Source organism: Vulpes vulpes, unplaced genomic scaffold, assembly GCF_048418805.1.
Source record: "Vulpes vulpes isolate BD-2025 unplaced genomic scaffold, VulVul3 u000000678, whole genome shotgun sequence".
Taxonomy (NCBI): Eukaryota; Metazoa; Chordata; class Mammalia; order Carnivora; family Canidae; genus Vulpes; species Vulpes vulpes.
The window spans coordinates 112,789-137,967 of NW_027325803.1; the positions used below are offsets into that span (position 1 = coordinate 112,789).

At 57.2% G+C, this 25,179-nt stretch overlaps 2 protein-coding genes across 2 annotated transcripts; one reads left to right on the top strand and one right to left on the bottom strand.

The window, feature by feature from the left end:
* Window positions 1-435: 435 nt before the first annotated feature.
* On the bottom strand, window positions 436-9,974 carry SNX33 (sorting nexin 33). The gene is made up of 2 exons (XM_025987260.2): window positions 7,665-9,974; window positions 436-2,041 (listed from the first exon to the last, which is right to left on the bottom strand). The coding sequence occupies exons 1-2, from the start codon at window positions 9,136-9,138 to the stop codon at window positions 1,788-1,790; spliced, it is 1,728 nt and encodes a 575-aa protein (XP_025843045.1). The 5' UTR covers window positions 9,139-9,974; the 3' UTR covers window positions 436-1,787.
* Window positions 9,975-17,449: 7,475 nt separating this feature from the next.
* On the top strand, window positions 17,450-18,335 carry IMP3 (IMP U3 small nucleolar ribonucleoprotein 3). Its single transcript, XM_025987164.2, has one exon. It carries the CDS (start codon window positions 17,505-17,507, stop codon window positions 18,057-18,059), a length of 555 nt encoding a protein of 184 aa, XP_025842949.1. The 5' UTR covers window positions 17,450-17,504; the 3' UTR covers window positions 18,060-18,335.
* The last annotated feature ends 6,844 nt before the right edge of the window (window positions 18,336-25,179 follow it).

The following is a 25,179-nucleotide window of genomic DNA, read 5'->3' on the forward strand; positions in this document are numbered from 1 at the left end:
CTCCTCAGTCTCCATCACAGAAGCCACCAAGAACTGGGTGCCCTGGACCGCCTGGGGAAGGACATGGGCTCCGAGCCCCTCCCACCTCTCCTGGAGCAGGGCTTTCCTGGGGGCCTCTGCCCAGGGAGAAGAGCCCCATCGGGGAGACTGTCCTGGAGCCTGGCCTCCGCGCTCTTGCTCAGCAGCCCTCGAACTCCCAGCAGGACCCCACCCATATGAGACTGAGTGAGGGCTGGGAAGGATGTGTCCAGCCGGGGTCCACCTCCAGCTCCCCAGTTAGCACCTGCCAGAAGCACAGCACCCCCCCACCCAAGTTCAGAGGTTTTGTGCTCACGGAGACCTCGTGGTCTAAGAGCTCCCAGGGACACTCAGATTTCATCCTTCCCCCCACCCTAAATCCCTTTGGGATCCAAACAAACAAAAAAAGCCATGTTGTTGTTGTCTTCATTGCAAAAGGTTTATCAAGAAAACAAGAAAGAAAAAAGATTGAAGCAGCAGGAGCCAGGAGTGGCCATGACCTCCTGGGGAGGCCAGCAGTGGCACCTGTCAGTTCCCCCAAGCCCAGTGGCCCACACCCTGGCCTGGGGGGGTGGGGAGCAGCCCCCTTAAGGATGTAAACATGGGTGGGAGACAGCACACGCTGGCTGAGGAGGGAGCCGGGGCTGACATCACAGTGAGGCTGGCCATGGGCGTGTGGGCCCAGGACTACTGGGGCAGTGGGCAAGCCAGACCCTGTCTTTTTTCCTTGACCTTCCCTCTGTGCAATAGGAAGGATCCCAGGATTCACTGGGGCCAAGGACCTTGGAAGCCTGGAGCCCGAGCCTGCTCGGAATGTGGAGAGCTGTTGCTGGTGAACTCAAATATCTGGTAACTTCTGTGTGTCCTCTCCAGAAAGGTGCCACCGGGGTCCCAGGGTCAGTGGCTTGTCTCAGCACCTTGAGCCCAGGGAAAAGATGCTGCATGGTCCCCTAACCAAGGACAACTGGAGGCTCAGCAGGTGCAGGGGAGTCGGGAGGGAGTTGGCTCGCAGCTCCTCCTGGGGGGACAAGGTGAGGCAGGGACAGGGACTTGGGAGGAAGATCCCTCCCCTCTACGAGGCCACAATCCCCACCAAGGGGCATCAAGCTGACTTGGGGAGATAAGGGAGAGTAGAGGGGGTGTTTTCATGTCTTCACACACTATTCCTCTCCTCTGAATGCCCCCACTCCCCTGTACCCAATCTACTGTCCCCCTTCACTGTCAGGCAGGTCCTTGTCATTCTCCAAGACACAATGCACATGTCACCTACTCTCTGGAGCCTTCCCTGGCCAGCGGAATGAGTGGCTCTTTCTTTACGCTTCCAGGAGGCCTTTATTTATCATCAGTCCCTGCGTCTTGCCCTTGTCTGTTTCTGTGTCGGAGCCCACCTTGACTCCCTGAGGGCAGGCATGTCGCAGCCCTGTTACCCAGCATGTCACACAGGGCCGAGCGGGCCCCGGGACCTACTGAGTGAGAGAGGGTGTGGCGGCCAGGCGAGCGAGTACTGTGGGTTCTAGGGGAGGCTAAGACCGTGGCCTGGCCTCAAGCGCCTGACCAGCAGCCCAGGCCTCGGCCTAGAAGGTTCCCAACCTCGATCTCACCCCTGCCGTGCCCCTACCTCGAAGCGCTGAGGGACTTCCCCAGGGGGACCCATGACTCCTCCAAAGCCCGCCCCAACCCTCCCAGCCTACTAGTTGTGGGAGGTCTAGAGAGCAGAGTGCACTGCAGCGACCAGGCCCGGGTGCAGGGTGGGGGCCGGGTACACATGATCAGAGGTTGTCATACATGCGCAGTGTCTTCTCCAGCTGCTGGCCTACCCGCTGGTAGAAGAGGATCTGCTGGCGCAGGTAGTTCTGCATCATGTGCTTGAAGTCGAGTTCGCGGCGCTGGTGGAAGTGGTTCATTTCGGCCTGCAGGGCGAAGCCCACCACGCGGCAGCGCCTACGAATGCCATCTGCCTCGTCCTGCGCCATGCGGCCCTCATCACTCATGCGTTGGCTCTCCTTCACCTTGGCGAAGGCGCCTGGCACAGGTACAGTGGAGGAGGACAAGGGAAGTTAGGGCTCTGGTCTCCCGCATTTGCACCCTCTACCCTCCGTGAGCCCCCTCGGTAACAGCTGCCCGGATGTCTCCACCAGGACATCCCCCAACCCTCACCTTTGGCACATCCTCCCTCCCAACCTGGGGCACTGCCAGCAGCCCACAACCACAGCCCGTCACTGCCCTGCGGGCTGACCCGAGGTCCAGGACGGGGCTGTCCTTCCCCAACCCAGGCCTCGGCTCTCACACTGGCTCCTAATCAGCTCAGACATCAGCTCCTCCAGAAAGCCTTCCCGAGCCCCCTCTGCACAGGGTGCGTCCGGTGTTCCCGGGGCCTCCACCCACCCCAGCTCTTACCAGCCTGCGGTTGCTCTGCCTGCCTGCCTGCTCTGGCCTGTGAGCTCAAGGCCTGCAGTGCCCGGACCAGGCCTAGCCCACGGGAGAGCGAGGGCCGCGTCTGCCCACCTGATTCACCCTGTTCCCCGCTGCCCTGCTGCAACAGGCCCCCAAGGGGCTCCCGCTCAGGCCCAGCCTCTGAGAGCCGCCCCACAGTACCTAAAGGACAGCCACCCCAGGCACCCAAAGCTCCAGACCCTCCCTGGACCCTGCTGCCTGCAGACTGAGGTCCCCGCCTACCTGCCTAGCTGGGGGCCCTCCGCAGGCTGCCTGTGCACCCCTCCCACACCGACCCCACGTTCGTCAGACTCGCCCTGTGCCTCCCACCACATCTTAGCCTGCTAGGTCTCTATGCATGATTTAAGGCCCCCAGCCAGACTCAGGCCCCTCCTCCACACGAGAGCCCCCTGCAGTGCCCCTAGGTGGGGTTCCCAGCCCCTCGCCACGGTGCCCCCCCCCCATTACACTGCTGATTCTGAAACAGCACCTGCTATCCTCCTTTGTGTGGGTCTCCCCATGAACAGGTCTGCCCCTCCTCACACCAGCCGAAAGGGACCGAGGGGGCCCGGTAACAAGCGGGTGACAGATGGGGGGCGGAGGATGATCCTGGGCAGGGGACCCAATTTAGAAGAGTCTGAATGAATCAGCAAGCAGTTGGTGAATGGATTTCAGCTCTGAACTAACAGGCACTTGACTGACTGTGCATCGAAGGCGGTGGCCGCTGCTGCCGGGAGGGGGGTGCGGCTTGCCTGTGTCGGGCAGGCGCTCCTCGCGGGCTGTAGGGACCCCACTGCGCAAAGTGGAGAGAGGCCGTAGGAAGGTGGGGCAAGCTGGACGACCCCCCCCAACAGCGCGGCGGGGCCTTCAAGATGTGCCCCTTCTACTCTCACTCAAGGTGTCCGATGCATTCAAGATCCTTTACTTGGCCATTTATGGTGCCAGGCCCAGGGCTCTACGTGTTAGAAATAACTCCCGAGGCCTTTAGAAGGAGCAGCACCCATAATGGCCAGCAAGTGCTCAGCTAGGGCCTAAGGGGGGCATCTGGGGCAGACAGACATGAGTCTGCGGACTCTCCAGGGCCGCTCACACAGCTCTCAAGAGAGCTCTGCACTTACCAGCTCTGCACCCACACAGTCCTGCCGCCTTCCTCAAACCACCTCCTGCCTCCTGTTTCATCCCAACTGCCCAGGTCTGGGCAGCAAAAGAGAGATCAGCCCAAGGCCCAGCACGAGGACCCAACAAGAGACTTCAGGGCTAAAGAGGTCCTAAAGGCCAGATGCCACCCCCCACCTTGTACAGAGAAAACTGAGGCCCCGTCCGGGAAGGCCTGCCTAGGGGCCCCCAGCCTCTGCCGTGCCCCATACATAGGGGATGCCTGGGGCAGAGGTAACCCTCCACAGCTGGGGGGCGGATACCACACCTACTGCATGGAGCCCATGCCAGGTCACCCAGGTCACCCTATTTGTGTGGGGCCCCCAGATAACGGAAAGAACCTACCTGAAGGGGAGCCACTAACTAGCTTGGATTCCATCTGCCTAAAAACTCAGGGTGCTGTGGGGATGGATTTGTATCCGAGAGGGCTTTTCTGGCTCGGAAGAAGGAAAGCCTCCTTTTGTTGATGAGGAAACAGAGGCCCAGATAATAGAAGTGAACCTATTGCAACTGCTAGGTATCCACAGACAGGCAGGGGGCCAGGGATAGGGGATAGAAGCTGTGGGGGGTGGGGGAAAGCGGAGGTCCCACCCTGCTCCTCATCACCTCTCCACCCTGTGACTCAGATCTGGGGCTGGGACCAGCTAACACTAACGTACCCCAGAGACAGGCTGGGAGTTAGGGCTCAGGCCTGTCCAGCACACCCCCTAACACTCTGTGTAGGACTCGACCTGAGAGCTCAGGACCCAAAGGAGCCTCGGCCCTGGCAGGTGTCCTATAGACTGGATCCTAGGAACCAGGAAAGGAGGTTGGTGCCCCAGAGCCCCAGGGTCCCAGGCATATTCCCTAAGCTCAATTCATCTTGTCCCCGCCTCTCTGAGGTCAGGAGTGAGAAGTCTGAGTCCTGGCCCCAACTGTGTCACCTGTAGCAAGCCACTGCTCTTGCCCGGGCTAGAAGTCACCCAGCTGTCAAATGGGACAGGCTAGACCAGGTCTGATGTTGCTGGCAACTGCTCTCAGTGCGACAGTGCTTCTGAGTCTCCATATCTGGAACACAGGACAATGGTGCCACCCGCCCTATAGTGTACTTAAGGTTCCCTCGAGCTCATCTGTATGGAGTACTTAGGACAGCACCTGATGGAATAAGGGCCCGAGATGCTACAGGTGACGTGTGCAGACTGCTTCTCAGTCACAGCAAGCACCAGCTGGTAGTGGCTGGTTAGGGTTCTCTTTGCTTACGGAAGCCTAGGAGGGGAGGTGGAGGGAGGATGAGACGATGGCCCAGAGCACAGAGTTCAGACCCACTTGTCCCCCAGGCAAGCACTGGTCCTGCAGGGGACATTGTGCCTTGGCCAGCCTGGGAGTCCCATGGCCACTGCAGGTGCGTTCTGCGGCCCTGGGCTGCTGCCAGCCCACCAGGCCTGCCAGCCAAGTTAGTGGTGCCAGGGCACCCAGCCTCCCTCGTCTCTCCCGTGCACCCATCCCTTGGGGAGCTCCTCACCCCATCTGTCTGGCACAGCTGTGCAGTCAGACACCCCTGGGCGTTCCTGCCTGCCCATCATCCCACCTCACTGAACCCCGTAAAATGAAGGGAACCACGGTCATTCCCCTGCCCTGGCTGGCTCTCAGGGTGGGCCCTGGACGCACACCATTTCCCTTTGTCCCAGAGTGACTATTCCTGGGGCCCCTGGCACCCCCAAGACTGGTGACTTCTACAATCCCTCTTCTCCAAGGAGACCCACAGACTGAGCTCCAGGCGCGGTGCCGGCGGACAGACAGACTGTGGCTTCATCTTGGTGCCAAGCTGACTCCGTGATCCACCTTACCAAGGGGGACCCTGAGGCGTAAGAGCCCCTTGGTCATCTCAGGGGCGGCATCTGTCCCGACCGGCCTCCTGACCCCACCGAGCCTCCCACCTCCTTCCTCCCACGGCCGCCGCCACACACTTGCCATCTTTCAGGCATCTGGACGGACAGACAGAATTTTGGAGACCCGAGGCCCAGCTTCCCCGCTCCTTCCTCCGAGGAAGGGCCCCCGCACACAGCCAGCCCGCAGCCCCGTGGCCCCCATCCGGCCCGGACCCCCAGACCGGCCGGCTCTGCGTCCGCCAGAGGCCCAGCCGCAGGCCTGCAGTGGCCACGCCAGGTGCAGGGACCATGAGCCCCAGTGGGAAGGGGCTCTGGGGGGGGCCCTGGGGGGGAGCAGCTCTGGGGAGGGCCCTGGGGGGGGCGGCCCTGTGGGGGGGAACCCCACCTCTGCCAGCGAGGATGCAGCAGCCCACGGGACCGCCGGCCGCTCCGGGGAAGCCTCAGGGGGGATGTCGCAGCTCCGTGTCCACCGGAGTCAGAAGGGCCATGACCTCACTTGTTCCCCGGCAAGGCAACCCTGGGGGCCCCGGGCCGGCGCCTTCTACCCCCGTGCGCCCCGCTTCCCGCCACCGCCCACAGAAACATGCCATCCAAGCTGGTTGAACCAGCTTTCCTAGGCCCCGCACACTTCCGCCCGGCACACACCTGTCGGCACACACCTGTCACACCGGCCAGTGGGCAGGCCACCCCGTGTACCCTGCCCAGAGCTCGGGGCGCTCTAACGCATCACTTGGTCTCACCAGATGCCCCCCCAGCAGTCTCCCTTGTGGGAGCCCACCCGCTCTCCCCTCCCTTGTTTTCTAGATCAGGAAACCAAGGCCCGGAGAGGGGAAGGCGCTTCCCGGGAGTGCACAGCAAACTGGGGACACAGCCAAAACTCAACGCAGGGCTGGTGTCTCCTGAGGCTGAAAGAAGAGGGAAAGGAGGAGGACAGTAACATGGAGGTGAGATAAAAGGGCAGGGAGGGGAAGGAGGAAGAGAAGGCGAGGGGAGAAAGGAGCCTGGGAGACAGAGAATTCTAGAAGGCACCCTCCTGGTAAAGAAGAGGAGGGCTGGCTTACTCCCGGCTCTCCTGCACACCATGGCAGCCGGTGGCGTCTGCTGTCCCCCCAGGCTCAATCCAGAGTCTGCCTCCATGCCCCACCCAGAGGAAAACTTTGCGAAGCCAGGCCTGACCTCAGGGCCTAGGGGCCAGGGAGCCAGCCCCACGCCTTGCAGGGCCCTGCAGCCCTGGGGAGGACCACACCTCTCTCCTGACATCTGCCCTGCCTGTTGTCCCCGGGACTCAGCCACCTGCCAGGTCCGCCCCTAACTCACTGCTCAGGCAAGAGAAGCCAGGTTCAGGAAGGGGGAGTTGGATGGGCCAGGAGGGTAGTGCCCAGAACCCTCATTCCTCCCCAGGACGAGCCCGGGCACCCCTAGGTGACCCGGGATGAGTCACTCCCCTGGCAGTTCCTTGACAGCCCAACAGTGACAGACAGAGGCCCATCCTGCCTCTGCCCCCACGCACGGGCGGGGGGTGGGGGGGCTGAGAACTGAAAACACAGCTGGGCTTGGGAATTAGCCAACACGGATGGACGTGTTCTCATGTCCTTGGGGAGGCGCAGGAGGAAGGGACAGTCTCAGTCAGGACACGGGCTCCCTGTGCAGCCACCCTTCTGTGGACACCAGCTCCTTCATCTGCAAAATGGGGACGGGAGCCTCCCGCACACAGATAGGGTGTAGGGTGGGAAGAACAGGCTCCAAAGCCACCAGGAGCTTCAGAGGAGTGGGAAGACAGGCCGCACTCTGTGCTCCTGTTATCTGTGTCCATGTCCCCCACGGGCCTGTGGGCTTCTCAAGAGCAAGGCCTGGGCCCCAGTCATCTCCATGTTCCCAGATTCACGCTCTGCGCGGAACGCGTAGATGAGCAAATGAGACAGAGACGGGAAACATGAACAACACACAAAGAAACAGACAACAAAAGGTAAAGCAGCGAGCACCGTGAGGCCAGGGACCAGAGCCGCCCACGACAGCACCCGGGCACCTAGACTAGCCGCTGCCAGGTAGCAGGTGCCCGACACGCCGGGGGACGAACGAACGAGGCAGGAAGACTAGGTGGGCTGCCCCCTGCCCTCGGCCATCCTCACATCCCCGGTGCCCTGCAGAGCTCGGACTCCACAAGGGTGTCCCGCCCACGGTGGCTCTTACCTTTCTGCAGGTGGATGATGTCAGGGAAATTTGAGAGCAGGCCCTGGTAGAGAGACAGCGTGTCGAGCATCTGGAAGAGGTCATTCTTGGGCTGCTCGGCGAACATCTCACCCACAGCTTCATAGGTGCGGCCCGTGTGAGAAATGGCGCTGTTGAGAGCCTCAGAGCTGAAGGGGGGGTCCATCTGGAAGGCATGACTGATGGCCTGGAAGGCATTGCCCAGCTTCTGGAACTCCTTGCGGAAGCCCCCCACATGCTTGCGCACCAGCTCCGATGCCACGGTGCTGAGCTGCAGCACGCTGTCGTCCATCTTCTTGCTAAAGGCCTTGAAGGTGTCCACACGGTCCTCCACATCTTGCAGGTCCTGGTGCTCCGTGGGGATCTGGAAGGTGAGCAGGAAGCTGGCACCCACCATCTCATCCTTCTCCGCCCTGCGCTTACCCATCTTCCACTGCTTGGCGTCCAGGCAGCTGAGGAAATGCTGGAAGCCCTCATACTGGGACAGCACTGGGTGGCTCGTCATGTGGTCCATCCAAAGGATGAGCCGGCGCTTCCGCTTCTCGATGAAGTCTTCCTCAAAGCGGCCTGTGGCCTGCTTCTCCGGCAGGTGGGGCACCGAGATGACCGTGAACTTGTGCAGCAGGCGGTTGTAAAGCCAGTCAAAGTGTTTGTAGCGCCGGTAGACCGGCGAGCTGGCGTGGGTAGGCGTGAGCTTGTAGGAGATGTAGCTTTTGATGCCCTTGAATTTGGTCTGTTTGGTGGGGTCCTCCACTGAGCAGGCGAACGGGTGGGGGTTGGCCTTCCACTGGGGGCCACGAGGGCCCATTTCAATGGAGTACGTCTCCGCAATCTTGGCCATCATGGGCACGTCACCCAGGATGAAGGCCTCCACTCCGGAGCGAACGAAGCACGAGAAGCGGTTGAGGTTGCGCCCCACCACACTGCCGCGCTTGGCAGACGCCAGGCTGTCCTGCCGCTCCAGGGCCGGCTTGGGCCGGAAGGCCATGTGCTGGCTGGGGTAGGCACCGGGATACGAGAGGTTGAGAGGGGGGTGCCCGTTGGTGCCCAGCCCGCCAGCCCGAGGCTCCTCCACCACTGTGCATCCGTCGTCCCAGTCATCCCAGTCATCATCATCGTCCTCCTCGAAGCTGCCCTGGTGGGAGAGGAAGCCGCTGCCCCCGGCGCTCCTGGGAGGGCTGGCCGCGCCGGAGCCGGAGCCGTCATACGAGCTCACCTGGGTGCCCAGAGGGCCTGGGCTGCCGGGGTAGTTGGCAGGGCTGGAGCTGGCGCCGCAGCGGATAATCTCCACGTAGGAGGCAGGGAAGAGCCCGGTCTCGCCGCGGCTGTTCTGGCCCTGCAGCCAGCCGTCCAGCGAGGTCTCACTGAAGATGACCAGGTCCTCATCCTGATGGATGGTGATTTCCTCCTTGTTCTCGCTGCGGAAGTCGTAGAGGGCTCGGCCTTTCAGCGCCATGGCTGGCCCAGCGGGAGAGGGAGGAGGACCGGGTCCTGGCCAGGATGGAGCTCCTGCCAGCGGCTCAGGCCTGTCACAGCAGCCCAGTCTCTTAGCTCCGGAGCTGGGGTCTTGGCACCCCCAGACGCTGGATAGCCTCCCCCTATTCAACGCGATGTCCTCGGCCCTTCGCCTGCCCTAGTAAGTCTCCGACACACTCCTGCGAGCAGGGAGGGATCATGTCCACGGTCCTCCTCCCCTCCTCCCCGGCAGCACAGACCCGGCACCCTCTCCTTCCTCCCACTTGTAGAAGAAAAGTCAAGTGACTCGGAGAAATCAGCTCGGAGAGGGCAAGAACTTGACACTTTCCACTGGAACAATGTTCTGAAATAGAAGCGAATCACCCGGAGACCGCTGCTCCAGAAACCCAGGCAGCTCTGGCTCCCGGCTCCTGGCTTCTCCGCCGGGGAGGCTCTCACATTCCTCTGCAGATCTGCTCCTTCCTCCTTCCTCTTCCTCCTCCTGGGCCACTGGGCTTTCAAAAATCCAGAAAATCCAAGAGGAGCATGGAGAAAACAGCAGCCTCTTGAATCCAGTCCAAGGGTGGATGTGTCCGGCTTCACAACGAGCCGGGCGGGGGGAAACAAGCACTGAGGCTTACACAACAGGCCGCCACCTCGGCGACCCCGGCGCCCTCCCCGCCCGAGCCCCGACTCCGAGGACGGAGGGGGCGCGACGAGGCGCCCCGGCACTTCTGGCCACCAGCTGAGCGGCCTCTTTTGTCCGCCCGGCTCCCCAGCACTTGCGGGCCCGCTCGGAGTCGGAGCCCGGCCCGGGGTCACCCCGCCGCGGGCGTCGGAGGGCGCGCCCGGGGGGCGGCAGTGCGCGGGGTCGCCTGGCGCTCCGGGTCCGCGCGGCCGGGGTCCCCGGGGGGCGGCGGCCACTGCCCCGGCCCGTGCCCCCGCCCGCCTCCGCGTCGCGCGCCCGCGGCCCCTCGGCGCCGCCAGCGAGGACCTAGCTCCAAAACAACAGAGAAAAGGGATTCCGGGAGGCGGCGTCCGGAGAGAGGAGGGAAGAGCCGAGGGGGCGGCGCGGGGTGGGGAGAGGCGGGAGGGAGGAGCGGCGGCCGGGACTCGGGCGAACTCCGCGGCGCTTTGGCCCGGCTCCGCCCCGCCCGCCGGCCCCCGCGCCCGCCCCGACCCGCCGAGGTTAGGGGCCCGAGCGCCTGGAGCACCCCCACCCCGCGGGGACCCCTCGCCCGAGCGCCTGGAGCACCCCCACCCCGCGGGGACCCCTCGCCCGAGCGCCTGGAGCACCCCCACCCCGCGGGGACCCCTCGCCCGAGCGCCTGGAGCACCCCCACCCCGCGGGGACCCCTCGCCCGAGCGCCTGGAGCACCTCCACCCCGCGGGGACCCCTCGCCCGAGCTCCTGGAGCACCCCCACCCCGCGGGGACCCCTCGCCCGAGCGCCTGGAGCACCCCCACCCCGCGGGGACCCCTCGCCCGAGCGCCTGGAGCACCTCCACCCCGCGGGGACCCCTCGCCCGAGCTCCTGGAGCACCTCCACCCCGCGGGGACCCCTCGCCCGAGCGCCTGGAGCACCCCCCCGCCGCCGCCTCGCCCCCGGGGCTCCGTCACCCGCCGCCTTCCCCTCGACGCAGTGGAGGAAAAGTCCGAAAGTTTGCAAAGTGAGGGCTGGCGGGGAGGCCGCGGCGGCCGAGCCCCAGGGAGGGGCCGAGGGAGGGCGCCCGGACCGCCGCCGCCGCCGCTCTCCCGTCCCCCTGCCCCTCCACCCCCACTCGGGCGAGACTGGGCGAAACTGGGCCGGGGCGCAGCCTGGGGATCGCTGGGGGGGTGGGGGGGGGGTGGCGGGGGCAGGGTGAGCTAGCCCCCGAGCTAGCAGCGCCCTCTGGGAAGAAGCTTGAGGCTCTGATCCCGTAGCCAGGCAGGCTGGAAGCACCCCTGCCGCGGGAGACCTTTTTTGGAGGGAAGGACAAGACCCTAGGTATGTAGCCACAGGGGACAAGCTTAGGCACGCCCCGGTTCGGGGGTGCCCTGTGCCGCCCGGGGACTGGATTTTCTGTGGCGTGAGCAGCAGCAGAGCAAGGGGGCAGGGTGGTGTGCGTAGGCCTGCAGACAGGCAAGGGGCACTGGAGGCTTGGTCAGCCCACCTGGAGCACTCTGGGCACTGGGTGCCAGGTGCCACGCTCGGCCCTGGGGATTAGGACACAACCCGCAGGAGTGTGCCCTCTCGGGTGTGCCCCATGATTTATCTGTCCTGGGTCGAGCTCATGCATTCAGTCGTGCACTCAAGGGAGCGTTCACAGAGTTATTCTCTATCAGGCCTCCTGGGCTACAAAGATAAGTAAGATGTCATCCCTACCTTCCAGAAGTCAGGAGAGGTAGGCAGGTAACTCCCTACTCAGCGGGACCAGTGCCACGAAATGTGCCTGGGAGGGCACCTATTCCAGCCTGGGTGGAGCAAGGACCAAGGAAGGCTTCCTGGAAGAGGAGGTGCCTGAGGTGAGACCGAGGCTTTAGCCCCTACTCCTCTTCCAAGCCATGCCCTGGAGCCTTGTTCTAGCTAGAACTTCCTTCCTCCTCATTCTGACTTTTCCTACTTGTTGCGGATTAGCTGGCGCAAGGGGGAGCTGCTAAACATGGGCGCCTTCGGCTGTTGGGAGGGGTATAAGGCTCCAAAACCCAATTTCACTGGCACAGCCAGTAGATCCAACTCCCTCTGCAGGGCTGACATGTGACCTGAATAAAGGCTTAGGTACAAACCCCAGAAGGCCAGGTTTTAAAGCTTTATTTGTAATTGTAGTTGACATACAATATTATATTAGTGTCAGGTGTTCAACACAGGGATCGGACAATCACATACGTTACCGAATGCTCACCGTGGTGGGGTAGTTACCAGGCCAGGTATTCAATTGCACACAGAAATGCGACTGTCAGGCAGACCTGAATTTTTGCACCAACGGATCATGGCAGGCTGGGCCACCCCTTAGGAAGCCCAGTTACCAGGTTAGCTCAGTGGACCCCAGTGCTCATCTTGTTGTGTGCCCTCCTTAATGCCCGTCACCCAGTTACCCCATTCCCCCACCTACCCCCTCTTCTGCAACCCTTTGTTTCCTAGAGTTAGGAGTCTGTCATGGTTTGTCTTCCTCTCAAATTTTCCCCACTCAGTCCCCCTCCCCCCCCCCCCGCCAAACCCCATGAGAGGATGAGGAGATGGTGTAACAAGTCTTTCAGCCAAGAAACACTGAGATCTCATCCTCCACGACAGGGCCAGCCCTGATTCTAAGCATCTGGGTCATCGTCCTCCTCCTCCTCCAACCAGAGCTGGAGTAGGTCTCCCCCAGCTACTTTTGGGACACCCCTTCTCTGTGATCTCTCCTCATTCACATAGCCTCTCCCCAAGCTGAGCCTAACAGCAACTGCGATGTTAGTGCCACACACTGTTGTACACATTTTACCTTTATTAGCTCCCTTAATACAATCGATAGGACTTCTGCTCACCCAGCCAGGATCCCAGTCCAGCCACCACCCTGATGGCCTTTAGTTGGCTCCCAAACACCTCAGCCACACATTCACAGACCAACCATCTTGAGCTTTCTCCCACATCTGTTCTGGGTGGGTTTTTCTAACTCTTAGGAGCCATACTTATTTCCAGGTTCTTGGGGAAAATTCTCTTGAGCCTCTCAGACATTTCCACCCAGTACCAGCATCTTCCATTCCCTCCCTTCCAGTGACCCTCTTCAAGTCTAGGGGTAACACAGCCCCCAAGTTGCTAGTCTCAGGAAACAGCACTAATCTTTGTGGTTTCCCTATACCCTGCCCATTCCCTTAGGACAAAGTCTCTTTATTCAATTCTCCTTACATTATTCTTTTTTTTTTTTTTTTTTCCTTACATTATTCTAATTGGAGTGTGTTCTCTCTTTCCTGCCTGGGCCCTGACTCATGCTCTGCAAACAGCATCCATTCTCCACCCAAGTGCCCAACTTTCCTCCTTTAAGAAAAGAGTAAACAAGGGAGAGCTGCAGCCAGTGGCTTCCCGTCTGACCCCACTGGTGGCAAAATGGGTACAGTGCAATACATGCACATGAGATGATGAGAGCCTGAGACAGTACAGGGTACTGGCTGGAGAGAAGTAAATATGGGAGTTTATGGAAGTAGAATAGACTGGAATGGCATCCAACAAGCTGTGGGTACTGAGGAAAGAGTCAACCCACATCTTTAAAAAATAGATTCTCCACTCTAGTTCCCCCCACCAACTACTGCCCCATTTCTTTGCATGCATGAGCAAAATTCCTCAAAATAGCCATCTATACTAGCTGCCTGAAATTTCTTTCCTTTCTCTTAAGCCCCTCAAGCCAGTCTTTCACCCTCACACTCCACTGAAACTATTTTTTTTTTTTTTTAGATTTTATTTATTTATTCATGAGAGAGACAGAGACAGAGACACAGGCAGAGGGAGAAGCAGGCTCCATGCAGGGAGCCCGACATGGGACTCGATCCTGGGACTCCAAGATCATGCCCTGGGCTGAAGGCAGCGTGAAACCACTGAGCCACCTGGGCTGCCCAACTGAAACTATTATTATCAAGGTCAAAGTCATTAATGACCTAATGGTTATTCTCAGTTCCCCTCTTACTCAACCTCTCAGTACCATATGACCAGGTTGAGGACTCCTTACCCCTGGATACACTTTCTTCACTTCCACTGGGGAAACCATACTCTCCTGGTTTCCTTTCTACCTCATTAGTTCATCTTCCTCTCTCCAATAATTTGTAACACTATAGACTACAGAAAGTGGTCCACTTGTCCACTTAACATATTCACTATTTTGATGACCCCACCCAGACTCATGGCTTGACATACCATCTCTCTACCAATAACAACTCAATTTTTTATTTTAATCTCCAGCCTAGGCCTTTATCTAGAATTCCACGCTCAAATGGCTTTCTCTTTGACATCTCCCCTAGGATGTCTAATAGACACCTCCAACCCAAGATGTCCCAAGCAATACCAGATACTGCCCCCCCAAACCTGTTCTACTTGGCAGCCTTCCCTACTTGAGTGATGAGAAGTTTCTACCACTTGCTCAGGCCAAAAACTGGAGCCATCCTTGACTCTCATCATTTATGGGACTCCTCTCACATCAGATTCTTGCTACTGTGGAGCACCTGGGTGGCTCAGTGGTTGAGTGTCTGCCTTTGGTTCAGGTCATGATCCCCGGGTCCTAGGATGGAGTCCTGCATCGGGCTCCCCAGAGGGAGTCTGCTTCTCCCTCTGTCTACATCTCTGCCTCTTTCTGTGCCTCTCATGAATAAATAAACAAAATCATAAAAAAAAAAAAAAAAGATTCTTCTCTCCTGGTCCCAGCTACTGTCTTTCTCACCCAGATCACTGCAACAGCTTCCTAATGATATGCTTCCACCCCTGCCTCCTGACAGTCTATTCTCAACATGGCAGTCAGAGTGATCTATTTAAAACATAAGTTATGGGACGCCTGGATGGCTCAGCCGTTGAGCATCTGCCTTCGGCTCAGGGTGTGATTCCAGGATCCAGGATCAAGTCCTACATCGGGCTCATTTCGGGGAGCCTGCCTCTCCCTCTGCCTGTGTCTCTGCCTCTGTGTCTCCCATGAATGAATAAAAAATCTTTAAAAAGCAACAAAAAAAACGTAAGTTAGATGTCAATCCTCTGCTCAAAACCATTCAGTATCTTCATCTCACAAACATAAAAACCAAAGTCCTTAATTACTCAAAGGTCTATGAATTTCTGTCATCAGAATCCCCTTTTCTCCCCTCCTAGGCCACTGCTCCAACCAAGATGGCTCTGTTACTCTTCTGATATGTTGGGCACATTCCTGTCTTTTTTTTTTTTTTAAGATTTATTTATTCATGAGACACAGAGAGAGACAGAGACACAGGCAGAGGGAGGAGCAGGCTCCATGCAGGGAGCCCGACCGGAGACTGGATCCCGGGACTCCAGGATCACGCCCTGGGCTGACGGCAGCGCTAAACCGCTGAGCCACCTGGGCTGCCCCACATTCCTGTCTTAAGGCATTTGTAGACTGTGTCTCTTTCAGAAATACTCTCCCCCTAGATATCTACAAATCCCTATAAAATATCACCTTCTTAATAAAACCTACCCTGACATGCCCTATGTAAAACTACAGCCCTTCATCAGCCTAAGCTCTCCTATATCCTACTCAGTTTTGTTTCATAACATTTATCACTTGCTAACACATATGGTTTAGTTTTTACTGTTTATTGTCTGGGGAGAAGGAAGTTAACCAAGAGTCCTACTGCAGACATGCTGATCAAAGGCTGAGGATGGAGTGAGGCTGGGGGGACTATGAAGGGTGGGGATGCAGCGCAAGCTGGGAGAAGATATTTGTTCTATATATAACTGGTTAAGGATTAATATCCATAATACATAAAGAACATCTCCAAATCAATTAGGAAAAAAGAGGAAATTGTATTAGTTTTCTATTGCTGCTGTAACAAATTACCAGAAACTTGGGTGGCTTAAAGCAACACGGGTTTATTGTTTTATAGAAATCCAAACTGGATCTCAAGACTATGTTCTGGAGGCTCTAAGGGAAAAATTTGTTTCCTTGCCTTTTCCAGCTACTAGAGGCTGCCCACACTCCTCTGCTTTGGGCTCCCCGTCATCTTCAAAGCTCCCTCTCACATATTCAGATTTCTGCTTTCATCATCTATCTCCTCTGATTCCTCTGCCTCCCTCTTTCACTTATAAGGACACTTATGACAATATGAGACCCACCCAGATAACTGAGCATATTCTCACCATTTCTTTTTTTAAAAATATTTTATTTATTTATTCATGAGAGACACACACAGAGAGGCAGAGACACAGGCAGAGGGAGAAGCAGGCTCCATGCAGGGAGCCCGACATGGGACTCAATCCGGGGTCTCCAGGATCATGCCCTGGGCTGAAGGCGGCGCTAAGCCGCTGAACCCACTCAGGTGTCCGTATTCTCGCCATTTCAAAATCTTTAATTTAACCACATCTGCAAAATCGGTGTGTATACGTGTATACAAATTACCTGGGGAATCTTGTTAAGCAGTGGCTGTCATTCTGTGGGTCAGGAATCGGTCTAAAATACTGCATTTCCAAAAAGCTCTGTGCCACTCTACTGGCTCCAGTTTGAAATAAGAAGGTTCTCAACGTATTTAGAGATGCATGTGCAATGATAAAACTTTTTTTTTCTTTTTAAGCAAAAGGGGAAAATGAACACAAAAATCCAGGTACATAGATACCATTACCTCTGGCTGGAGAAGTGGCCGGAGTAGGTCGATGGAAGTGGTCCTGGTGACATTTTTCTTAAGCTGGCTGTGGGGTTCCTAAGTATCCTCATATACTTTGTACCTTAACATGTATAACGTACACTGACGTGTATCGTTTCCCACATAGTAAGTGTCGTACTTAAAAGGACAATGAAAGCCCCGTACAAAACTAAAAATGACCAGCGAGGAAGCTAGGTGGCGTCAAAGGCCCAGGCAAACAGACCGGTTTCGTGTATGTGACTTACAGACCGAAGGAGCCGAAGAGCGTTGAATGTATTCAGCTCGGTGCCGGGTGACCAGAAGTCCACCCGGTCGGGCTAATTCGAGTGAGCTCGGGGTGTGTACTTGAATCCAGGTGTCTCGGACCTGCTAGGTTCGATGAGTCACCTGGCACATCTGCTAATACAGCTTTCGGGGAGGCCTCTGTGAGGGCGAGGAAGCGGCCGGGCAGTCGGGGTTCCCTGCAGGCTCGCCAGCGTCGGGCCCCCCTAGACCGGGCGGCGCCGGGAAGCTCCGAGCAGCTGGAGCACCGCGGCCACCGGGAGCACCGGGAGGACCGCGGCCGCCGGGAGCATCGCGGCCACCGGGAGGACCGTGGCACCGGGAGCACCGGGAGAGCCGCGCAGCCCGCCGAACCAGCACAGCCGTCACCTGTCTCCGCCCGGCCTGACCTCAGCTTCCCGGAGCGGACTCACCTGGGAGACTCTAACAGGCATAAGTCCGAGTGGGACTGAACGACTGCTGCACGGGGGATACAGTCCTCGTGACTGAACACCACGAGGGGGTTTAAAACAAACAAACAAAAAAGATCGAAAAGAAGAGCACCTGCCCGGGCCGCGGCCGCGCCAGCCGCCCCACCGCCAGCACTTCGGCCCTACTTCCGGCAACGCGGGAAGCAACGCGACATAGTGACGTGGCTGGCGGGGGGCGTGGCTCCGGCCTGACCAATGGGGGCGGAGGGCGTGCCCGAGGCCGTCCTCTCATTGGGCCGGCCTGGGCGGAAGTCGCGCGGGCGCTCGGCGGCGCCGTCGAGGCGACGGCTTTGGAGGCCCCGGGAGCCGCCATCATGGTGCGGAAGCTGAAGTTCCACGAGCAGAAGCTGCTGAAGCAGGTGGACTTCCTGAACTGGGAGGCCACCGACCACAACCTGCACGAGCTGCGCGTGCTGCGGCGGTACCGGCTGCAGCGGCGGGAGGACTACACTCGCTACAACCAGCTGAGCCGGGCGGTGCGCGAGCTGGCGCGGCGTCTGCGCGACCTCCCCGAGCGAGACCCGTTCCGCGTGCGCGCCACGGCCGCGCTGCTGGACAAGCTGTACGCCCTCGGCCTGGTGCCCACGCGCGGCTCGCTCGCGCTCTGCGACTCGGTCACCGCCTCGGCCTTCTGCCGCCGCCGCCTGCCCACCGTGCTGCTGAAGCTGCGCATGGCGCAGCACCTCCAGGCCGCCGTGGCCTTCGTGGAGCAGGGCCACGTGCGCGTGGGCCCCGACGTGGTCACCGACCCCGCCTTCCTCGTCACGCGCAGCATGGAGGACTTCGTCACCTGGGTGGACTCGTCCCGGATCCGGCGCCACGTGCTGGAGTACAACGAGGAGCGCGACGACTTCGACCTGGAGGCCTAGCGCGCCGTCCCTCCCCGGGGCGCTCCCGGGGCTGTCCCCGGGGCCGCGGGGGCCCCGGACGCCGACCGCCCTCCGACGCCTTCCCGTTGCTCGACCCCTTTTGATTCGAGTACTCGCTCTTGTTCGGGGTTAAGCTGCGCACGGACCCTGGAGAATTCGAGCTCGAGTTTGCAGAAGATGCGGGGCGGGGGCGGGGATGGGTTAGTGCGCTGTGCGCCCTCGCGCGCGGAGAGGGGCCGTCCAATGCCAGTAAAGGGGCCAGCCGCTCGGAGCGTGCACCTTTGTGTCTGTCTGGCTTTCTCGTACGGGCTCACATCTGGGTTCACATCTGGGCTCCTTGGCTCGAGAACCCAGTAGGGAAGAGCGGAGTTAGCGACCTGCCCGAGAGCGAGGCCGGCCACCGGGGTGGGGGGTGGGGGGTGGGGAGGGCGCCTGCGGAGGTTGCGGCAGATTCATCAGGGCACTAATCCCTTGCTCGGAATGACTGTCTTGGCCGAGCTCTTCCCCACAGGACTTCCTGTTGATATTCCAGCCCCAGGAAGTAACCGTATTAGAGGGCTGCAGTGTTTGCTCTTGGCTCGCCCAAGGAAACAATCACCCTGTAGCTTGGCCAGCTAGCGGTTAGAAGCGGACCAGGAGGTTCCTGGAAACATGTTCTTCGCGGTGGGGAACTGGAGAAGGGGGAGGTTACCTCTTTTTACCCAAGACTTAGACGAGGAGACTAAGTATAGAGTGCCAAGACCTATGCATTTGCTAGAGAAATAAGGGGACACTGGAGGTGTTAATAGCAAATGCGTCTGCTGCGTATCAGGCACAGTTGGAAGTGCATTACATGGATTAATCTGTTTAATCCTCCCAACGTGCTATGAAGTGGGGAATCCAATTATCTACTTTTCAGATGAGGGAACTGAGGCAGAGATGGGTCAAACTGCCCCGAGATTGCATAGCCAATAAGTGGCGGAGCTGGCATCGTGCTCCCTTTAAGAGGCTGTCAACGTTGGCACATGTAGGGGTTTAGAGAGAATCCCTGATTTTGAGTTTCCAAATCAGCAGAGAAGCAGCACCAAGCAATAGGATTGGTCCCCAACAAGGTGCTGTATAAAGGTGTTTGTTTGTTTGTTTTGTTTTATTTTTAATTTTTATTTATTTATGATAGTCACACAGAGAGAGAGAGAGGCAGAGACACAGGCAGAGGGAGAAGCAGGCTCCATGCACCGGGAGCCCGACGTGGGACTCGATCCCGTGTCTCCAGGATCGCACCCTGGGCCAAAGGCAGGCGCCAAACCGCTGTGCCACCCAGGGATCCCTGTTTGTTTATTTGTTTGTTTGTTTTTTTAATTTTTTTTTAATTTTTATTTATTTATGATAGTCACAGAGAGATAGAGAGAGAGGCAGAGACACAGGCAGAGGGAGAAGCAGGCTCCATGCACCGGGAGCCCGACGTGGGATTCGATCCCGGGTCTCCAGGATCGCGCCCTGGGCCAAAGGCAGGCGCCAAACCTCTGCACCACCCAGGGATCCCTGTTTGTTTTTTAAAGATTTTCTATTTATTCATTCATGAGAGAGGCAGAGGGAGAAGCAGGCTCCATGCTGGGAACCCGACATGGGACTTGATCCCAGGACTCCAGGGCCACACCCTGGGCTGAAGGCGGGCACTTTAACTGCTGAGCCACCCAGGTGTCCCTAAAGGTTTGAACAGGCTCTGAACTTCCAAGGCTTAGTGCTCACTGAGACCCTCCCTGTGCTAGGTTGCCATCTTATCTTCCTAACAACCTTGCAAGGTAGGTGGTGGTATCCCTGTCTTCAGTTTGGGAAATGAAACAAGAACTTTGTCCCAAGATTGAGGTTCAAGTCCAGGCATATGTGACTCCAAAGACCAGGTTTATTTCAGTGGCATTCCTTTAGAAGTGGAAGGTGAGAGAATCCTACTCCTCAGCTCTGGTGCCTGGGCATAGTCGTTGCCCTTGGGAGGAATATCCTCAGGGCTCCCAGGATTGGGGATCTCACAGAGAGGTGAATTTTTCTTTTGTATAATCAGTTCTAAAAGCCACCTCTGGCTCCTACCCGATCCCACAGGGCAAGGCAGGTAGACTGGCTCTTTGGAGTAGTTGGGAGCCTGCACTTAGCCCAAACAGATACAACTTCAAAACTCTTTAAAAGGAAACTGGGTTTAGGAACTTGGGAGTAAAATACAAGGTTCTTTAGAAAAGCCTGTCAGGACACCTGGGTGGCTCAGTGGTTGAGTATCTGTCTTCAGCTCAGGTCATGATCCTGGAGTCTCATGAATAAATAAATGACATTTTAAAAAGATACTCTCCTCTCTCTCCCCTTCCCTGCCTCGTGCATGCAGGTGCACATGCAGGCACACTTTCTCTCTCAAAACTGTTTTTTTTTTAAGAGTTTATTTATTTATTCTTGAGAGATACACAGAGAGAGGCAGAGACACAGGCAGAGGGAGAAGCAGGCTCCATGCAGGGAGCCCGACGTGGGACTCGATCCCGGGACTCCAGGATCACGCCCTGGGCTGAAGGCAGGCGCTCAACCACTGAGCCACGCAGGCATCCCTCTCTCTCTCTCAAATCTTTAAATATAGATAATAAAAATTATTGTAACAAGATGCCCTCCAAGTTTCTGGCTCAAGTCTGGAGTGGGCCTGAGGTGCTGTTGATCACATTCTGAGAAGCATGAGCCTTGTGCCTAGCTTGGCATAAAGCGAGCACCTCAACAATGTGAGATCATCTCCCAACAACTAAGGGGGCAAAGGCTGGACTGGCTACAGGCAAGCATGGGCAGGAAGAGGCAGGGGCCTAGCTCTGCCGATGCCTTGTGACTTGGAACATATCCTCCTGCACTGGGCATCACTCCCTCTCCCTCTCCACTCTAATAGGAGGAGGCTGAACCAGATGGCCTCTAGTTTCTGCTCTGAAAGTTATTTGGAGGAGAGGATGTGAAAGAGTACAGTCAACATTTTAAAAGAGGCAGAGAAGAAATTACAGGTGCTTTGCCTGGCCCAGCGATCTGTGCTGACTCAAGATGAAAGCCGGCTAGCTTCAGGACAAATCTGAGAATGTGCCCCCACTGTCTGACCCCAGGGAAGTTTCCAGGGGACAGCTCTCCCCTGACCACCATCCAGGGCTGGGAGGGCAACACTTGACTTGGCAAGATGAGCCAAGTCACCCATTCAGTTCACCAGCTGAAAAATCAGAAGAAGCAAAACGAGACACACACACACACACACACACCCTAAAATACATGGCAGGCAACGTCTCATGGGCTAAGGATCAGGAACTGTGGACTCACTGGGGCCAGGATTAAAATCATGGCCCATCACATTCTGACTATGTGACCTGGGCAAGCAGTTTTATCTACAGGGAAGAGACCATCTTGGGCTCACCTAATTAGAAGTTGACATACTTATAAGTAAATCAATAAGAGAAAGGTTAAAACAGGAAGTTAAGTAGTAATAAAACAAGATTTTTGAGGATGTGTTCTGTGCCAGGTACTGTCCTGATCACCTTACCTGGATCATGTTACTTAACTATAGCCATCTTGGACAGTATGTGCTATTATTAGCTACATTCTGTGGAGGGGGAAACTGAGGCATATGTAGGTGAAATAACTCACATAGGCCACACAGCCAGTGAGTAGGTGAGTCTGCATTTGGATCTAAGCCATCCAGCCCCAGAACACAAGACCTGAACCACTCTGACATGCTTCCTCTCACCCAGAGCCGTACCCTAGGGACCTTGTGGGAGTGGGGGAGAAGAGGTTTGACCCTCTGGGTCTCCTGTGCCTGCAGTTTCTGCATCCTGGCTCATGTGACACCTGTTAATAAACGACTTTGCCACCCTCTCAAGTCAGAGTCTCCTCCTTGCCACAACTAGCTGAAGAACCCCTCGCTTACCGATGGGCAGTGAGAAGCACAAGCGGTCAAGATGGCTTTGATGGTACAGGCCCTCTTTTCTTTTCTTTTCTTTTTTTTTTTTTAAGATTTTATTTATTCATGAGAGACAGAGGCAGAGGCAGAGGGAGAAGCAGGCTCCATGCAGGGAGCTCGATGCGGGACTCCATCCCGGGATCATGCCCTGGGCCGAAGGCAGACACTCAACCACTGAGCCCCCCAGGCGTCCCGAGCTGTTCCCTTTTCAATTCTCCTTGAGTTCCAGTAACCTCAAGGGGAAGGTCCTGGCTAGGAGCTAGTCTTGACACCTGTACAACTCCTGCGACCTCCTCCCCCCCTTGCAGAACAGTAAGCCCTCCCAGTTTTCCTTCTGGATATATTCCAAAGCCAGCCCTTCCTGCCACAACTGTAGTGCAAGCCCTACTCACTGGTCTCCTGATCACCACTCATGTTTCAGTTCTCTACTGAGCTGCCAGCAGGAGCTCTTTCAGCTCAAATTTTGTTATCTCATAACTTTAAACAACTCCATCTGCAATGCAGGTAAAATCCAAACTCCTGGCTGTGGCCTACAGGCTTCTGTGTCCCACCAGCCTCCGTGACCCCATCTCCCTACTGCCTCCTCCTCCTCCACGCCTTCTCCCCCCAACACACAAAGCCTCTTAGGAAACACATATGCAGTCTCCCTGTCCTCACAGCTGGCTCCTTTTCATCATTCAAGTCTTGCCTCAAATTTGTCACCTCCTGGGAAGAGTTCTCTGAATACTGGCCCCAGCAGCTCCACCCTACTCCCTCTCAACCCAGCCACCTGAGCTCCTTAACACTAGTCTGCACCTGCCTACAGCACCTATGTCTTGACTTTCCCTACCACACAAATGGGCTTCAAGGCCCTGGAGGGCGGGCGGGGCCTGGGTCCATCCCGGTCATTTTGCTATTTCTTGTGCTTGGCTCAGTATCTAACCAACAGTAGGCATTAAACACATATCTGTTAATTGGCCAGGGACAGAGTGACACTCTGGGCTCCTACTGAGAGCCTCCTCTTTTGGAAATGGTTGGCCACCTTCCTGCTCTCAAGGTCCTCCATTTTAAGGAGGGACTCTCCCACCTGTGGCCACTTCCCAGATAATTTTAGAGGATGCACACATTCCGCTTTCAATAAAACTGAATCCTGAAGGGAGAAAGGGGAACTTCCCTCTTCTGTTCTCTTTGAATTTTGCTGATTATACAAAAGAAAAATTCTGTTGGTGTGACTCCTTATCACTTCTCCAACACTTGCTGATCTCAGATTCCTACAAAATCCTGTTTCAGTTTTACTGCACATGCTGGCATTTAGCTAGATTACAGCACCATAGTATTTTCACTGTGTGTATATTTTATAGGTACTTTGTTAAAGTGGGAAGTGACTTAAGGTAATGCTATGGTGTTCCTCTTTTAAATGTGTTTAGGTTTCTTTAACTAGCAAACTGCCTTCAAGACAGACACAGGTGTATGTGTCTGTGGCCAAGGTTGTGAAGGTGGGGTGCCACTGGTGATAGTTGGGGAACTGCTCCCTGTTCCAGGCAGAGCAGGCCCTCATGGAACACAGACTGGCTCCGAATGAGACCCTGGGCCAAATGCCATCTACTTTGTTCAGTGATATGAGAAGTTATTCAGCTGGGTATGAATGAGCCTTTCCCCTGGACCTCAGTGCATGAATTTGGGGCGGGTACCTCTTTGTCAATCTCAGTCTATTTTGCTTTAATGTGTAGGGCCTCTGTTCTTTTCTGTGCGGGTCTGATCACTTGGTATATGACCTCCACGGCCATGAGTAGAGAATGAGGGATCTGGGACACAAAATTCTTAATATCCTGATGTCAACGTTCCTTAGTGAAGTAAGGCCCTGGGCTTTTCTTTATTCAGCTCATAACCCAGGCAAGGAGTTATTACTTGTGAATGCGCCAAATAACCTAGTACACAGCTTTGCTCAGCCCAACTATTAAAAGACAGAACTCACCTACATAAATTCTGAGGTCCAAAAAATTGGGTCTTCCAGGGCCCTAAACACCCTTTACTCTCGTCAGTCGGATCTCCTGGATTTTTTTTTTTTAATCCAAATGGATGGTGTTAAGTATTTAAAATATGCAAGTATAAAGCAGCCTGGGTGGCTCAGCGGTTTAGCACCTGCCTTTGCCCCAGGGCATGACTCCAGGGTCCTGGAATCCAGTCCCATGTCGGGCTCCCTGCATGGAGTCTGCTTCTCCCTCTGCCTGTGTCTCTGCTTCTCTTGCTCTGTGTTGCATAAAAAAATAAAATATTTTTTTTAAATGGAAGTATAAAGCAGCCCGGGTGGCTTAGTGGTTGAGCGTCTGCCTTCAGCCCAGGGCGTGACCTGGAGACCCAGGGGAGCCGGCTTCTCCCTCTGCCTGTGTCTCTGCCTCTGTCTGTGTCTCTCATAAATAAATAAAATCTTAAAAAAAAAAATGCAAGTATACATCTCGGCATTTCTTGGACTCTAAGTGTGCCAGCTCTGTGTATTTTCTGTACTGTACTAACAGCCAGCTTCTCTGGGTCAGACATTCAGCAAACGCAGATACTTGGCTCGAAAGCTCTGCGACTTCGGCCAAGCAGGCAACCTCTCTAAGCTGCAGCCTACCGGTCCGTGTTACTGGAGGACTAAGGGAGGGAGCACGTGTGAAGCGGTGTCGGCTTCCTACCTTGACCCCGCATCCGTCAGCCCCTCGCCCGAAGAGGCCGCCTTCCTGGATGGCTGTCTCCAACCCCGGCTGCCCCCGCCCCTGCCGTTGCTCCATCCCTGCGACCCCGAGGGCTCGAGTGCCCTGCTTTGCACGTCGGCAGGAGTGAAGGCAGCCCCCCGAGCCGGGTCAGCCCGACCTCCACACCGGGCCGCCGCCGCCGCCGCCGCCGCCGGGGATGTCCAGCTCAGCCTCGGGGTGCCAGCCGGGCACCGGGCACGGCCCCCACGGAGAGCGCAGGCACCGGAGGCGGAGCGGGCTGCCGGCGCTGGGTCCTCCCACTGGCGCAAGGAGCCGCGGGGAGCTGCTGCCCGGCCCGGCCGAGCACCTCGCAGGGCGGGCTCCGGACCGCGGACCGCGCATCCCGGAGCGAAGACCCCGACCGCCGAGCGCGGGAACCACCGCGGGAGAGCTCCCCGACCGCGCCTGCGCGACAGGCGCTCACGGCGGTGGGCGGGGCCGGAAGCTGCGGGCGCGCGGCGGTGGGCGG

Excerpts from the sequence above, each read along its gene's own strand:
- SNX33 (XM_025987260.2), bottom strand. The coding sequence starts at position 9,138 with ATGGCGCTGAAAGGCCGAGCCCTCTACGACTTCCGCAGCGAGAACAAG. Across the intron at positions 2,042-7,664 it reads CATCATCCACCTGCAGAAAG|GCGCCTTCGCCAAGGTGAAG; the intron begins GTAAGAGCCACC and ends TACCTGTGCCAG.
- IMP3 (XM_025987164.2), top strand. The coding sequence starts at position 17,505 with ATGGTGCGGAAGCTGAAGTTCCACGAGCAGAAGCTGCTGAAGCAGGTG.